This window comes from Paramisgurnus dabryanus, chromosome 15 (genome assembly GCF_030506205.2).
Source record: "Paramisgurnus dabryanus chromosome 15, PD_genome_1.1, whole genome shotgun sequence".
In the NCBI taxonomy this organism is placed as follows: Eukaryota; Metazoa; Chordata; class Actinopteri; order Cypriniformes; family Cobitidae; genus Paramisgurnus; species Paramisgurnus dabryanus.
In genome coordinates, this window is record NC_133351.1 from 32,022,797 (window position 1) to 32,040,375 (window position 17,579).

Below are 17,579 nucleotides of genomic sequence, written 5' to 3' on the forward strand. Positions count from 1 at the left end.
TTTCAATATTTTTGAGGACATATTTAAAATGATAGGTTGTATTCTGTAGGGCATCCATTTTATGATAATTAAACACTTTTATTTGTGATTAAACTGAAGACATTCCTATAGTATCGGGAGGGGCAAAGCTGGAAAAAACAAACCGGGATTTACTGCTAAAGAAAAAACAAAAGTAACTTGCCAACAAACATGAATCAAAATAAATAGCATATATTATATTCCCTGACCTAGAAAAAACTGAAAGATGAGAAACTGCAGTCTGAAGCATGTCATACTTATATAAAGGCTGATGAGGTGTTATGTGACGTAACATAAAAACACACCTGCTTTAGACGTCACCAGCTTCTTTGTCTTTAGAAAGCCAAATATTTGTTTAAGTGTGTAAAAGAAATCCTTCATCAAATTTCCCAACGAATTGGTCTTAAAAGATGTGCTATGGCCTTAGAAAGAGAGGAGTTTTAAAGGAAAACACCAAAGTTTTTCAATATTTTACTATGTTCTTACCTCAACTTAGACAAATGAATACATACCTATTTTTTCAATGCGTGCACTTAATCTTTGTACAGCGCGTTGTAAATGTGTTAGCATTTAGCCTAGCCCCATTCATTCCTTAGGATCCAAACAGGGATTAATTTAGTAGCCACCAAACTCTTCAAAGTTTCCATATTTAAAGTAGTAGTACATGAGTAGTTACACGAGCAAGTATGGTGGCACAAAATAAATTGAAGTGCTGCAAACTAAGTGCTCTTCCACCATACAATATAGTTCTCATTGCTTAAAAAAATCGCCATGTTTTATTTTGTGCCACCATACTTGCTCGTGTAATTACTCACGTGAGTCTTTAAATAGGGAAAACATGGAAGTGTTTGGTGGCTTCTAAATTTATCCCTGTTTGGATCCTAAGGTATGAATGGGGCTAGGCTAAATGCTAACACATTCACGACGCGCTGTACAAAGATTAAGTGCACGCATTGAATGAAGATAGGTATGTAGCCTTTTAATTAGTTGAGGTAAGAACATTGAAAAATATTGAAAAACGGTGGTGTTTTCCTTTAACATTAGCACATGTACTCTTGTCACTATTGTGTATAGATCAATGATTGAGATTACCTTACATTGTTTCATGTTAACCTAAGAGTCAAACTTAGAATTCTTATATCAAAAGAATAAACTTCCACAAATAATTCATCAGGCAAAAAAGGTCAGCAACAAGAATCGATTTGTTTTATGGGGGAAGAAAATGGCAATTTGAGGTTTTTAAGACCATTCCCATCCCCTTCTCTCTACTTTTGAAGTTTTCAAATTTACTCTTGTCTGAAGAAATGTGTATCAGAAATACTTTGTCCCAATGGCCGTGATTCTTCTTAACTGTATTATTAAGAGATTGGTTGGCATGCCAGAGTATTTTAATGGACTATATAGATTTTATATACAATAGTAACATTTTTATATATACACTGTATGTTAGACTAGTGTTTGGCAATTGAATTTGTTTAACCTTGTAATGGGTTTTGTTAATTTCAAATGTCTGTATTGATTGATGTGTTCATGTCACCAGAGTCAAAGACACATTTTCGCTCTGTGACAAACAGAGCGGCAATAAAGGTAATCAAATCTAATCTTTGTTTCCCTTTATTTTACCAGGAAGTCTCGTTGAGATTAAAATCTCTTCTACAAAAGAGACCCGGCAAAGGTAGTGTCATCTCAACAAAAACAAACCTCCATTGCCAGTCTCTTTGTCAATTAGTTTCAAGTCTTTTTGCAAGTTATTCTATGGGTGCATGGTAAGAAAATGCAGTTTTCCCCAATTCTGTAAAGACTTGAGGTACATTAGGAAGTGCACACTTAGAAGAGCACATCTGGTAAGTGCCTGAAGTAAAATTAAAAAGGTTACAGAGATAAGTTGGAAGTTTAACCAGTATTGCTGCATAAATAAAAAATCCATACAGCACATCCAGTATACAGCCAGCTTTGAGCCCTGAGTTCACACAAACTGCAGTGGGCAACTCGGGTTCAAGCACCCTCTCCATTGAGCCTCGAAGCATCACGTACACCAGCCAGGCAAGAATTTAATAATCTGTAGTTTACATTGTATACATAAATTTTATGGCGTAATGTTAGCTCAGTTTAATAGTTGATACGCTTTAGCCATGATTTGAACAAAGGAAGTTTACTGGTTATTTATTTAGCTTGTTATCAGAAATAAAACAGAATCAAATTAAACTATTGTTACTGATTCTATGCGAAAGTTTCCTGAAGTTACATTATGTTTGAGCCACTATCGCTGATTTTTTTATGACTATCTATTGCTGATTTTTTGTTCTTTTAAACATTCTCCTGCACTGTAAGTGATAACATGAGGTAAACATCTTTTAAAGGTATTTTGCAAAAACAACAGACAATGCAGTTACAATGTGTTTATTTTGATTGTAAAGTTTTGAAGACATAAGTTTACAGGTAAATTGATTGGATCAAGGCTGTGTTCAGGATAAGTGGTCAGTGTAAAGTTTGTTTGTGCAGTAATCTGTGCTCGGCTGCTGCAAGGTTCCTCCTGAAGGTCCAACGCTGCTGAAGTAGAAGGGCACGTGAGAGATGCGTCCATCAGACCAGCACTGTGTTTAAACCAAAGAAAGAGAAGTTGCCATTTAAAATAATCCCACTTTTGTCCAGCATTTATAAAGTCTATACGTATAATTTTTGTGGTATATATCACTGGTTCTCAACTGGTCTGGCCATGGAACCCACATTTTACATGGTCATCAAGCCATGACCCACATTTTAGGAATTTGAATTAAGCACATTTATCTCTCAATAATGGTTAACACACAAGTACTGCCCCAATTTACTTAACATAAGATGGATAAATAACTACACTAGTCAACATCTGAAGTGGATCCAAAAAATTCATCTAATGTTGTCCTAAGACAAGAATGGGTATTGTTCAAAATGTTAAAGGGGACATTTAAAATTTTTTTTAAGATGTCAGTTTTTTATACAACAGTTTGACGGCACGAGTTTAAAAAACCAAAACTAGAAAACGACAACAGAGTTATTTTACTGTAAACGCCTCTTTGTGAGAAACTCCTTAACTTGGTCCATCTTTGTTTTCACTGTCGCAAACGAAAAATACCTATGACGCCTTTTATACCTGACGGAAGGGGTTCTGGTGGACCAATCACAAAACTTGCGGTCCACGTAGAACTGACTGGCTGTTAAAAATTTTGTGAGATGCACATCAGGCTACGCAGAGCTACGCACAGGCTACGGATAACCTACAGCGTAGAGCTTACACATGACTATAAATTGGCCTTTAGTATACAGAGCTATGATCATGCTCAATGTCCGATCTGCTGTCTTGCTTTGAGTTAAACTGAACCGGAGAAGAGAAGTCGACTTCGCATAGATCAGTTGTGCTGAAAGGCAGGATGACTTTCATCACAGTCAGTGCATGAGTGGGGGGGACCACGACTCATTATCAGTCAGTAGGGCTTTCACGCGTGCCTTTCAAAATTAAAGTCCCACATCAGAAAACCTTTTAAAATTCAGTTTTTGTTGTTTCCCGCGGCACACCAGTTGAAAAACACTGGTATACATCTTCTAGTTTTCATTCATGACGTGAGGATTTACAATTTCCTCAGTCTTTTGATGTGTGATCATGTAAGATTCAGAACTCAAAACATTCTTCAGCTGTAAAAGCATTTACTATAACTTAGCTGCAAAAGAAATCTGACTTTACTGTTGCTCTGAAAAGTTTCAGTTCTTAGCTGGATGAAGCACCAGACATTCTGACACAGATCTGGCTTTGTGGGACCAACATGATATACTGTCCAATTTTGTGAAAATTGTGGTGTTATAATGAACACATTTTCACTGTTTATGAATGTGAATGTTCTGGAAAACCTCATTTTTGAACTACAAATTACATACATTGTTTACAGTCACACATACTGTACTTTCCGGACTATAAACCGTACCGGAGTATAAGGTGCATCATTAAAAAATGCGTCATTAAGACGAAATAACATATATAAGTCACAGTGGACTATACGTCACGTTTATTTAGAAGATTATTTCACAAAATCCAAGCCGAAGAACAGACATTTCATCTGGAAAGACAGAACAGCAGGGTGAATAGATGTATGTAAGTTAAAAGTAATATTATCAGTTATTTAAATGATAAACCATAGCATACAGAACTTACCTGGAAGGTTGAATAGGCTAAATTAACCGAACAAGCCAACTAGCGTGAAGTTTGCATATTCGTCATTCCACATTACAGAATCCATTAATTACATAAATACAGAAGCAGCATATGGCGGACTCTCACGGCTGTAGACGGTAATGTTGTCTCTTGCCTAATAAATGTAACAATTATTTCATACTGACTTAGATGCCCCTGACTGTAAGACGCAGCACCATCCAAGTTATGAAAAAAAACGCGGCTTATAGACCGAAAAATACGGTAAGTTTTATAAAGACAACATTCTTCAGGTGTGTGTGAGTTTGTGCCTCTGTGTGTGTCTCACCACAGTGAGAAGTGCCCCATGCTGGAAATGTGGATGAAACTGCATGAATCTAGGTTCTGCTCCATCTTCTCCCATCACAAAACCACTATATCAAAGAGAAGCACATGATAAAAATGAAGATCTGATTAATTTAATTTCCCTTAAGAAATATTTTTCAGACCACTGGTATGATGAACACCAAACTGATCATCAAGAAAATTATTTTTTTACATACCATGGCAGCAGTTCAAAAACAGGACTGGAGCGTGTCTTAAACACAGCAATGACAGATGGATGACCGATGGCCTGAGAATCACCTGCACAAAAAATGTGTTCAGTTTCAATAATGTGTAGTTCATGCAAGTACGTTCATTCTTCAAACAAACACTGTTTTGCACAGTGTAACAGTGCAGTGCTCAGTCTAACAGCACAGTGGTCAGTATATCACAGTCTAAGCGCTCAGTCTAACAGCTCAGTGCTCAGTCTAATAGCACAGTGCTCAGTTTATCACAGTCTAAGTGCTCAGTCTAACAGGACAGTGCTCAGGCTATTACAGTTTAAATTGCTATGTCTAACAGCACAGTGCTCAGTCTAACAGCACAGTGCTCAGTTTATCACAATCCTAGTGCTCAGTCTTTCACAGTCTAAGTGCTCAGTCTTTCACAGTCTAAGTGCTCAGTCTTTCACAGTCTAAGTGCTCAGTCTTTCACAGTCTACATGCTCAGTCTTTCACAGTCTACGTGCTCAGTCTAACAGCACAGTGGTCAGTCTTTCACAGTCTAAGTGCTCAGTCTTTCACAGTCTAAGTGCTCAGTCTTTCACAGTCTAAGTGCTCAGTCTTTCACAGTCTAAGTGCTCAGTCTAACAGCACAGTGCTCATTCTATAACAGTGTAAGTGCTCCGTCTATCACAGTCCAAGTGGTGCTCAGTCTATCACAGTCCAAGTGGTGCTCAGTCTATCACAGTCCAAGTGGTGCTCAGTCTATCACAGTCCAAGTGGTGCTCAGTCTATCACAGTCCAAGTGGTGCTCAGCCTATCACAGTCCAAGTGCTCAGTCTAACAGCACAGTGCTAGTGCTCAGTCTAACAGCACAGTGCTCAGTCTAACAGCACAGTGCTCAGTCTAACAGCACAGTGCTCAGTCTAACAGCACAGTGCTCAGTCTAACAGCACAGTGCTCAGTCTAACAGCACAGTGCTCAGTCTAACAGCACAGTGCTCAGTCTAACAGCACAGTGCTCAGTCTAACAGCACAGTGCTCAGTCTAACAGCACAGTGCTCAGTCTATCACAGTCTAAGTCAGGGCTATTCAAATCTTACCCTGGATGGTCGAGCATTGCAGAGTTTAGCTCCAACCCTGATCAAACACACCTGAGCAAGCTAATCAAGGTCTTCATGATCACTAGACATTCACAGGTGGTTAAGTTTGATTAGGGTTGGAGCTAAACTCTGTAGTGCTCGGCCCTCCAGGGTAATATGAATAGCCCTGGTCTAAGTGCTCAGTCTATCACAGTCTAAGTGCTCAGTCTAACAGCGCAGTGCTCAGTCTTTCATATTACAAACATATTCACTTTGTCGATGACAAAACAGCACAAAAAACTGGAGGGACAAATGATTTTTATGGACATATTGAGAACTTAATTCAAACCTTTCAAAAGCACAGCCATTCTTTCACCCCTGGGATCCCATGCAAGTGAGCGCACCTCTCCCCCAACCCTATCAAACACAAGAGCAGGATGAACACAGCACTGTAAAAACAGCAATAATTAAAGCTGCAAGCAGCATTTACCGGGTTTCGAGCATTAAACCACGTCAGAGACGTCAGACGTCGTCGACCAGGCTGATACACAACATCGCATGCAGAAAAATGAAAGAGATGGTCAGAAACGGTTCATACAGACTATGTATGCTTACTCACAGGTGCACCTATAGGACAAATATGTCACGTCCTTAATGTTAAGTCATTCAGATAATTTGTTAACGAGAATTAGTTTTTCAGATTTATACCGTAACATACAATTCAGAAATGGCCGTGTTTAGTTGAACTACAAGGCCATTGAGTCGTGGTATGGTGCAATGGTGTAAACAGACTGCAGACGTGCACATAAGGCACACACACAGCAGCGCAGCAAACCGCAAGGACCTACAGTGGACAGCAAACACAGCTGGAAAGATAATGCTTGACTTATTTAATGTCCTCCTTAATTGTGTTCTAATAACTCCAGGACTAAGCATAAGGCAAAACCTGGCATGTTTGGTATCGTTGGACTCTGCAACAATTCAGGACTCTTGTGAAAAAAGTCCCATGAAAATACGGTGACTGCAGCCAAAGATTTAGGTTTCTAAAATATGCTTCCGACCACTAGGTGTTGGTGCAACAAAACTGCAGGCTCCCTCAGGTCCAGACTGCCATCAGAATTACCAAGTACTGTGTCATTACGCATACGTTTGGCGAAGATACAACCTTAAATACATTAGCTATCAGCAAAAAACAGCTCTCATTCAGTGAAATTTCTCTGCACTCTACTCACTTTTAAGTGAAAATAACAAATAACCACAGGGTGGCGCTACGACAAAATTGTGCATGCAACGTCAGGTCATGACTTTGTTACATCTAGCTAGTATCATGGCTGAACACTTTAGTTTAGTGAAAAAAACAGTTGTAAGACCATTGGGCTCGCTCAATGTCAAAGGTTTTGTTCAATTATGAGGCCAACGAGTGGTGCAGGCATATTATTTTTTGGGTATTGCCTCAGACTCTGCTCAGCCATCAGCGTATCAAATCTGGTGAAAAAATGTCATTTCGTTGCGGAGGTATAACCATTTATGTGTAAAAAACACAAAATTTTGAGGTAATTTTTCTTTTTTTGCAATTTTCTGCCATTTCTGATAGAAATTTTAACATAACGCCAATAGACTTTTTTGTTCAGAAGGTAATGCAATGTTCTTCCTATGGTCGTTTAAAGTCGATCGGAATAATCCTCGCAGAGTTATTCGCGCATGTTTTGTAAGTGCTATTTTTGCTGTGCAGAACTAACCGTAAGGCGAAACCTGGCATGCTTGGTATCGTAGGACTCGGAAACAATTCAGGATGCTAAAAAAATAACTCCCATGAAAATCTCTTGACCACAGATAAAGTTATAGGCGTGAAAGTTGCAACCATTGCATAATCACAGTATTTAGTGCTATTTTCCCCGTTATAGCGCCATCTAGTGTCCAATCGGCGGGCTTTTTATATCACAACCTTAGACCGATGGCCTACACATATGATTCAAGCCCCATGATGATATCTCAAACGCCTCTCGAGTTATGGCCGTTTAAATGTTTTAAGCTCCGCCCAGTTCGGTTTTTGGCCACTCCTTGCGTGTTTGAATACGAATTTCAACTTTTTTTTCGATAATTATTCATTTTCCCACTCCACAGAATCAATCAGCTTTCGTTAGGTTCAGATCGGATGAAAAACCTAGGACTAGTTCGCAAAAGTAGGTTTGAACGTTATCGCCAATAACTAACGAACCGTTTGATTGACAGCAACGCTTCAAGTGGCAAAGTTTTTCGTCATGAACCGATCTATCATATGATGTCATGTTTGTGTGTGTATGTCAAACGTCACGTGATACAGGCACCGAAATACGGTATTACGCCCCCTAGTGGCCAAATGACACCATAATTCTTACAGACCTTCTGGAGCAGTACACGAACAAGCACAGTGAGTGTCGTTCCGATCGACCTTCGTTAACCCTGTCAAATCAGCCCTCACACTTCATTGGCCGATGACGGCCATGTTTTTGGAGATACGCCAATGTCCTTCTATAGCCTCATGGTACATTGCACAAAGACACACCATACCAAATATGAAGTGTATCGGGCTTACGGTTGTGTAGTGATAGCCATTTTCGACCTCAAGCTTATTATAGCGCCACCTAGTGGCCAAAATCCGCGTATTTTTTCCTGTGACCCCGGAGTGAGCTGATACACATGTGTACCAAACCGCGTTAAGATATCTCTAACCGTTCACGAGTTATAGCCATTTTCCTGGAGATAGTCTACTTCCGGTATTGAATTTTGGCGCCCCTTAGTGACAATGAAGCGAAATTACACATTCTGTTCGATAATTATTTACCTACTCACTCCACAGATTTCTCCTGCGTTGGAACGATTCCGATCGGGCGAAAAACCTAGGACTAGTTCATTTTGGCTTGAAATGCATATTATGCAAATTAGCGAAAAAATGTGCATACCGGAAATGAAATCGGAGATATACATTTTTTAAGTTTGGAGCCAGGGATTACAATGATACCAAACACTTGAGTGTAGGATGTCCGGTTTAGGAGTTATGAGCCCCAACGCGTCGGGCATTGCTATAGCGCCACCTATGGGCCGATTTGGCTGATTCACTGTATCTGAGTAGCCTGCTAATATACAACCAGTTGACCAAGTGGCAAGTTTCTACGACTTACGGTTTGTGCTGGGCGACGCGTTTTATGGCGGAAAAATAATAATAATAATAATAATAATAATAAATATAGCTGCAAGCAGCGATTACCGGGGTTCAAGCGATTTGGGACATTAAGACCTTTAGGGCATGGCTGTGTAGATTTGCTGCATTGTACAAAATAAATGATGAAAAATAAGATACCAGACACACATGTTCTAAGTATCAACAAAAAAGTGCTATCAATCAGTGAAATGTCTCCCTCTCTTCTCAAGGAACATTGACAAATGGAACACTGAAGGAAATGTTTGTGGTGCTTGCATTGGCAAAACTCGGGTCAAAAAATGTTAAAATAGTGTTAATGAGTCAAAAGAGCCGAACCCCATGTCTCTACGATGTTCTGATACAGAGATACAGCTCTCGCTAAATGGTTGCTAGGGTATTCACATTGGTTGCTAGGGAGTGACTTGTAATCCACCAATGATTATACTCAAAGTCATGAAAGGAATAATCCATGATGACTCATGATTTTAAATGTAGGGTAACAGTATTTTTAAGTGAAAATAACAAATTACCACTAGGTGGCGCTATGACAAACTTGTGCATGGAATCTCAGGTCATGACTGTGTTACATCTAGCTAGTATCATGACTATACACTTTAGTTTAGTGAAAAAACAGTTGTATGACCATTGGGCTTGCTCAATGTCAAAGGTTTTGTTCAATTATGAGGCCAACTAGTGGTGCAGGCATACAATTTTTTTTGTATTGCCTCAGACTGTGCTCAGACATCAGCGTATCAAATCTGGTGAAAAAATGTCATTTCGTTGCAGAGTTATAACCATTTATGTGTAAAAAACACAAGATTTTGAGGTAATTTTTCGTTTTTTGCAATTTTCGGCCATTTCTGATGGAAATTTTAACATAATGCCAATAGAACTTTTTGTTCAGAAGGTAATATAATGTTCTTCCTATGGTCGTTTCGAGTCGATCGGAATATCCCTCGCGGAGTTATTCGCGCGTGTTTTTTAAGCGTTATTTTCCTGTGCAGAGCCAACCGTAAAGCAAAACCTGCCATGCTTGGTATCGTTGGACTCGGCAACAATTCAGGACTCCAAGGAAAAAAGTTGCATGAAAATACGTTGAACTCAGCCTAAGTTATAAGCATTATTCGATTCGTCTGACCACTAGGTGGCGCTGTGACGAAACGAAGCATGCCACCTCAGACCATGACTCTCATCACAAGTACCAATTGTCGTGTTGATACTCCATTCCTGTCCCCAGTTATAGCCTATAATGTTTTAGTGCCTGCCCACAATTTAGATGTTTGGGCGTGGCATGTTGACCGTGAGTCGAAAGTTCAACTTTTTTTTAATAATTATTGATATTCAAACTCCAAGGAACATTTTAGCACTGGAATGATTCCGATCGGGCGAAAAACCTAGGACTAGTTCGTTTTTATTTTTTTCAACAAAATTGAAAATAGCGGAAAATTTTTCATGACGGAAATAAAATCGGAGATATACATTTTGTTCGTCTTGATGCAAGGAATCCAGGGATATGAGACACTTGAAATTTGGAAAAGAATTGTGGGAGTTATGAGCCTAAACGCGTTTGCCATCGCTGTAGCGCCCCCCATAGGCCGATTGGGTCCATACTCTGTCAAGTTTGCGCACGAATGAGACCTATCATTTGGCCAAGTCTCAAGTCTCTAGGCCTTACGGTTTGGTCTGCACGATCCGTTTTATGGCAGAAAAATAATAAATATCCTAACAAAAACAAACGGTAATATAGCTGCAAGCAGCGATTACCGGGGTTCAAGCCATTTAGATCACAAGACGTTTAAGGACATGGCCATATAGATATTCTGCATTGTATATTGTACACACACATGTTTACCTGAGAAAGGAGAAACAAGACTTAATACCGACATGGTTACACTCCCATTTGGAATGTAGTTTTTTTATAAAAAACAAAAAAATATAATTCTTACTGCAAATGTTGTGTAAGTGCCTCCAAAATTATGTTCACATTTCACAGCTATCATAAAGTGACATGAGTGTTAAAACTGATAATTCAGAACAATTGAAGTGTTAGTCTTTCACTAAATGTGATTTTAATATTATAACAGTAAAATCGTGAAGTTAAAGGTGCAGTGTGTAAATTTTAGCGGCATCTAGTGGTGAGGTCACGAATTGCAACCAATGGCTTAGTCTACTGCTCACCCCTCGCTTTTGAAACACATAGAGAAGCTACGGTAGCCGCCACCAGACAAACATGTCATCGTCAAAGACAACTTAGTAAAAAAATTAATCGAGTACCATGAAGGCTTTCTGTTTTATTTAGGTAAATAAAGTGAGGTATGCAAGTTATTAAACCATTTATATTTTATGGACAAAAGGAACATATACACAAACATGCTCTGCACATTTTGTATGTTTCTCTCATCTTAAACAGTCATTTTAGTTCATAGAGATCTATTTTGTAGGTCTTACTAAATGGTTGCTTGTTTAAAGGTGCAGTATGTACATTTTAGCGGCATCCACTGGTGAGGTTGCGAATTGCAACCAACGGCTCAGTCCACTGCTCACCTCTTGCTTGTGAAACGCATAGAGAAGCTATGGTAGCCGCCACCGGAAAAACATGTAATTGACAGACAACTTAGTTTGTCCGTTTAGGGCTTCTGTAGAAACATGGCGGCACAAAATGGCGACTTCCACGTAAGGGGACCCTCTGTGTATGTAGATCAAAACGTCTCATTCTAAGGTAATAAAAACATAACGGTTCATTATAAAAACGTTTTATGCACCCCTGATAATATTGTTTTGTATATTATTTTGCATTTCTGTCAAGAGGTCCTTCAAAAAATTACACACTGCACCTTTAAATCTTTTAGACATTTTTTTAACAAAAGTAATGGTTCTTATAGAACATATATATTCTTTGACATAGATATTATGTGCAAACATACAAGTATTTCAGATGACAGCCTATGTCATATTATAGTAGGCCTAAAAGTAGTACTAAAGCTCTACATTTTTTATATTTAACCACTGGCTATGTCAATACATAACTGATACAGATGTGTTGTTTATATCAAATGGAGTTAATAACAAATGATTTCATTAAGCAAATGTCAGTCAGATTTGCTATTAAGCACTTATTAGTGTTCACACATGTGCTGTGCTAGAGTAAGTTTTCAGCAAATCATTTACATTTAAAATAACCAATTGTATCATAACATTACAATTTCATTGCAATAATTCTATAAACAATTATTAAAAAACTTTATAAGATACATTATGACATGTTTATGTTCTGGAAAGTAGATTAGAATACTAAAGCTACTGATAACCAAATATATATTCTCTTTAGGTATGATTATTAGTTATTATTTCTAATGTTGGCCTATTATTGTTCTTTAAGGATCCACATATTTACAGCAATCTTTTTCATACCTTTAGGATTTGAAAAATTCTAAGACAACATTTGAAGCTTTATAACTTTATTGGGTTGTTTCCCACAGGTTTAGATTGATGCATGACTAGCCATTAGTTATGTAAAAACATTTAGGTACTTTTTACAAACAAACCTTAAAAAAACATTACTGGTGTACATCTTAAGACAAAACTATGGCCCAGATATATTTAAAGGTAGGCCAGTGTAAGCTATTTTCAAGTAAGACAACTAAAACTTAAGCCTAAATTTTAGTCTGGAACTACACTTAAACCAATGGTCAGTAACATTAATCTCTAAGACTAGTATTCAAAGTTAGTCATACATTTCTATCTTCACGATTGAACACAACTGTTATTTAAATTATATTAAAATCCAAATAGTAAGACTGATTAGCCCTTACTAACTACTAATTCTTCAGACTAGTCATTAAAACACAGTCTTAATTATGTTTTTTATATTATATAGTTTTTTAAATAACATTACTAAAATATTAAAGGTATCATTTTTTATAACGAGTTGAATTTGAATCCCGAGCAGTTTTAACCTTACGGACATGTTACTATAACAACTACTCTAGGATGACCTTCGAAGAAACAAATAATTCAACATGAAGCCTAATCGTCAACAATGAAATCCAGCTAACTGAGTAATCCACGTATGAACGACAGACCCAGCAGTGAAGCACTACATTAAAAAGTCAATTCTATGCAATCCAGTTGAGAAAGGAGGATACATTTTTTTCACTAGATTTTAATACTGCTAACTGTGTTTTTAAAAATAAGTGGATAAAAAGTTACTGAAGTTGCAAAGGTAGTATATGGAACATCATACCAGAAATGATTTTTAAGAAATTGGGTGGTTTGGAATTTTTTTTGCGATACAATTTTGATATAAACAAGTTTCCCATAAAACTGTCAGGTTTCTATAAACAGGTTTGTTTTTCTTGGATGCTCATATATAAACATAACTTTTCTCCACATAGATTTGTTATTTGGAATAACAAGAATATTCTATACAAGAAACAGATCCTTATTTTACAGAAATTGGTATGATAATAATATAATATTAGTGAGGCAGTTATTTAAAGATGATGGTCACCTCTTTAATTATTGTGAATTCCTCAATCACTATAAGATTCCAGTAACTGCTAAGGAATTTGCAGTTGTATTTGATGCCATACCTAGTGGACTTATTCAACTCTTTCAATGTTATACATCTTATGGTTGTAACTCCTTACATAATACTCAGTTATGTATTAATAGAGTAAATATTCTAGAAAAAAAATTTAATAACTTTTTTATAAGAACAGAAATGAATGTAGAAATGAATATTTGCCTAGACGTAAACCATACTAATCTGCAGTTCAACCTTTAAACAAGTTTTAATTTAAACTATTTGATTGTAATATTATAGTAATGAGTTTCTAAAATTAATATATATATATATATATATATATATATATATATATATATATATATATATATAAATTGTTCATATTTTAATTTGAAAACAGAAGTGGAGATAATTAGATTTTAATTAGTTTTAATACGTTTTGATGATTTGATTATAAAATAAAATAGATATAGTACAGTAAATTCACAAAATAGTTTTTCATATAAACATAAACATCTAGAGCAGTACTTTTAACCCAGTGAAACGCAGTGGTTTCTCGAGACCCAATGCTCGGCACATTTTGTATGATTCTCTCATCTGACACAATCAGTTCAGTTCATACAAATCTCTACTGATGATTAAAGTAGATTTGTTTAAAATAGAAGACTTTTGTATATGTGCAGAGCAGTGGGCCTCCAGGAATAACTTTGAGAACCACTGATCTAGGGGACAGTTAACGTAACACCCGTTGTTCTAGATGCAAATATTTCCGGAATGATGAGCCAAAAATCCTCACAGACACTTGAGAACATAAGACAAACAGGCCCATCAGTTTAGTTGTAATCGCACACCATTACACTGGACTCGTACATGGTTAATGCTGGCTGGCTGTTGGTCTCATGTTTTCTAAGATATGTAATTATCCTAATAGACCCTTATAAGAATCTGAAAGCAGATGTTAAGTGCAAAATAACAAGTAGGTCAGACAAATATTTATGTGTCGTATACATATGCTATAGTCATCGTTCTTTGTCCTTAGGTTATAGCGCCACCTCGTGGACAATCTCTGAAATGTTTTGCATGTTACCTCGGCCTAGGTCTATACATATGTGTACCAAATTTCGTGTTGATATCTCATTCCTATCATAAATGATGGCCATTTAAGTATTTGTGGCACCGCCTCTTCGTACTTTTGACCGTGGTATTGCGACGACGAGTGCAAAGTTCAAATTTTTTTTGATAATTATTGATATTCAGTGTCTAAGGAATATTCCAGCACTGGATTGGTTCAGATCGGTCAAAAAACCTAGGACTAGTTCGCAAAAGTAGGTTTATAAGAAAATTATGAATATCTAACAAACGATTTGACTGAGACAAATGCTTCTTGAGGGAAAGTTGTTCATTATAAGTACCTCTATTAAATGATATGAAGATCTTGTTGATATCTGAAACACTGCATAATACACAATCACTTAAACACTGAAAAAACGTGATAGCGCCTCCCGGAGGCCGAATTTTTTCTTACTCTGCACAGACCTTCATGGCCAAGAGACAAACAGGCCCAACGCGTTTCGTTTTGATCGGCCTCCGTTAACCCTGTCTGATAGCTGCTTTTTCTTGATTGGCCGATGGCGGCCATGTTTTTTGAGCTACCTGAAATTCCTTTTAGACATAGATAGTACCCTAGACCAGGAGCACCGGTGCCAAAGGTCAAGTTGATCGGTCGCATATTTCTATAGTTACAGACCTTCAAAGTTGAGGTGGTGTTTTAGCGCCAACTAGTGGTCAAGCGGCGCAATTTTTTGCACGTGACCCCAGAATAGTCCCCTGTATATTTGTACCAAATTTGGTGTCGATACCTCTTTCCAATCCCAAGTTATAGCCATTTAAGTCCAAGAGGCTCCGCCCATTGGGGGCGTTTGGGCGTGGCTTTACGATGGTGAGTCGAAAGTTCAAATTTTTTTTGATAACTTTTGATATTCACACTCCAAGGAATATTACAGCACTGGAACGGTTCCGATCGGACAAAAAACCTAGGACTAGTTCGTTTTTATTTTTTTCGACAAAATCGAAAATAGCGAAAAAAATTTCATGACGGAAATGAAATCGGAGATATACGTTTTGTTCGTCTTGACGCAAGGATTCCAGTGATATAAGACACTTGACATTTGGACAAGATTTGTGGGAGTTATGATCATCAACGCGTTTGTTATCGCTATAGCGCCACCTATAGGCCAATCGGGTTGATACTCTATCAACCTCTCCCCAAATTGGGTCCTACCATTTGGCCAAGTTTCAAGTCTCTAGGCCTTACGGTTTGGGCTGCACGTTCCGTTTTACGGCAAAATAATAATAATTAATAAAAATAAAAATCTTAACAATTACAATAGGGTTTCAGCCCTACGGGCTTGAACCCCTAATAATAAAACAGACAAATACAATAGGTTTTCAGCACTTCGTGCTCGAAACCCTAATGAATTATTTATTGCCTATGTAAGAGGTAAGGTTTTAATTGATTACAACATTTTCTTATCTTTCTTATCATGAGTACATGAACTGGGTGCAATTATTATAATTAATAATGTTAAACGGTTCTTGACAATAGGAGTCTACACTGCATGGCAATTCAATGTGTTCCAAGGTGCACAGTTCTGTGAAGAAAGAGTTTTTAGTAGAGATGCACCGATAGGATTTTTTGGGCATATACCGATACAGATTTAAACAGACAACTTCTGGCCGATACCTATGCCGATATTAAACACTTGTATACAATACTATACAGTTGGTCTATTAGCTAGTTTATTTCTGCATCAAATAATTTTTACTGAACATGGATTGGATCTAATTAACATTCAACTGTCCAACATAATAAGAGAGGCACAAATTAAGCTAAAACAAATATAATAAGACAGCATGACAACCTTCAAAGGTGGTTTTTGCTATTCAGCATTTATTTTATTAACAACATTAACTCGTTTTTTACATAAAATGGAAAACAATCGGTATCGGCCTTTCTCGTGCTATTGCCGATATGCCGATGGTTTTAAATTCATCAAAAATCGGCCGATAAATATCGGCGGCCGATACATCGGTGCATCACTAGTTTTTAGCAATGTTGACTATAGGACCTCATCAGCCGACATTAGCATCTGAGCTCAATGATGCTCAAATACTCACAGCTACAGTCGAAATGTATTGGAAAAGGTTCATAATAAATGGAAGACATGCAGTAATATGTACACGCGTGTATGGTTTGGGTGGTGTGCAGTGTTATGTGATGGAGACTTACGTGAGGTCTCCATCAGGTCCAGGGAAGCTTGTCTCTGACAGATCAGCCACTACTGTGGCAGCTTTAGGACCTCCTGAAACACAGTAACATGAAATTTACCAATTTGAAAAAAAGTACAAACTTCACGGTTTTCCCTTGATGTGAGATATTTACTGTTGATCAAGATAATAAAGAAATTTGTCTTGGTGGTGATTAGGTTGTAACCGTTTACACCATGTTTCCAGAAAATCTAACATTAAATAGCAGTGTATTTAAAGTGGTTCATAATAAAAAACTGAATGTCTATCTCCTGTTTAAAGGCTACCAGTTGATAAACAATGATGTACTTTAAGCTCTGATGTCATACAGTTTGTCTTTCTGTTTTTTTATGTAAAATCAACCATCTTAACACTTACTGGTGACTTCCTGGGCTGTGATTTGTGTTTTGAGTATTGTGGACTGCTCCAAATCAAACTTTTACAGACCGTTGTTTATGTTCACTGAAGTTTAGTTGATACAGGAATAAAACTGCCTTTTTTTTAACTGTGCATAGCTGTAGCTAAATAGTTAGGTGTACTACACTTCTAAATTTAAACTTTGGTCATTATGGTGATAGTTGGAGAGCCAAATATTTTCTGAGGGGGTACTTAAAAAGATTGAGAAGCACTGGTTTGATCCATTGTGTTAATGATTAAAGGGACTTGAGGTTTCTGTTATAGCCACCTTGGCGTGCTCAGGAAATGTTAATATCAATGGGAATATACTTAAGACATATTTTACTCATAAAAAAATTCTAGGGGTG

At 37.3% G+C, this 17,579-nt stretch overlaps 1 protein-coding gene across 1 annotated transcript in view; it reads right to left on the bottom strand.

Moving 5' to 3' along the window:
- Positions 1-2,402: 2,402 nt before the first annotated feature.
- The window catches only part of aaas (achalasia, adrenocortical insufficiency, alacrimia), a 28,350-nt gene continuing 13,173 nt past the window's right edge, over positions 2,403-17,579 (bottom strand). Inside the window, exons 13-17 of the mRNA XM_065293115.1 lie at positions 16,799-16,871; positions 6,153-6,220; positions 4,741-4,822; positions 4,527-4,611; positions 2,403-2,612 (exon numbers count right to left, since the gene is read on the bottom strand). Coding sequence (XP_065149187.1) covers positions 2,484-2,612; positions 4,527-4,611; positions 4,741-4,822; positions 6,153-6,220; positions 16,799-16,871 — 437 coding nt within the window. The 3' untranslated portion in view covers positions 2,403-2,483. The remainder of the gene's footprint in view (positions 2,613-4,526; positions 4,612-4,740; positions 4,823-6,152; positions 6,221-16,798; positions 16,872-17,579) is intronic.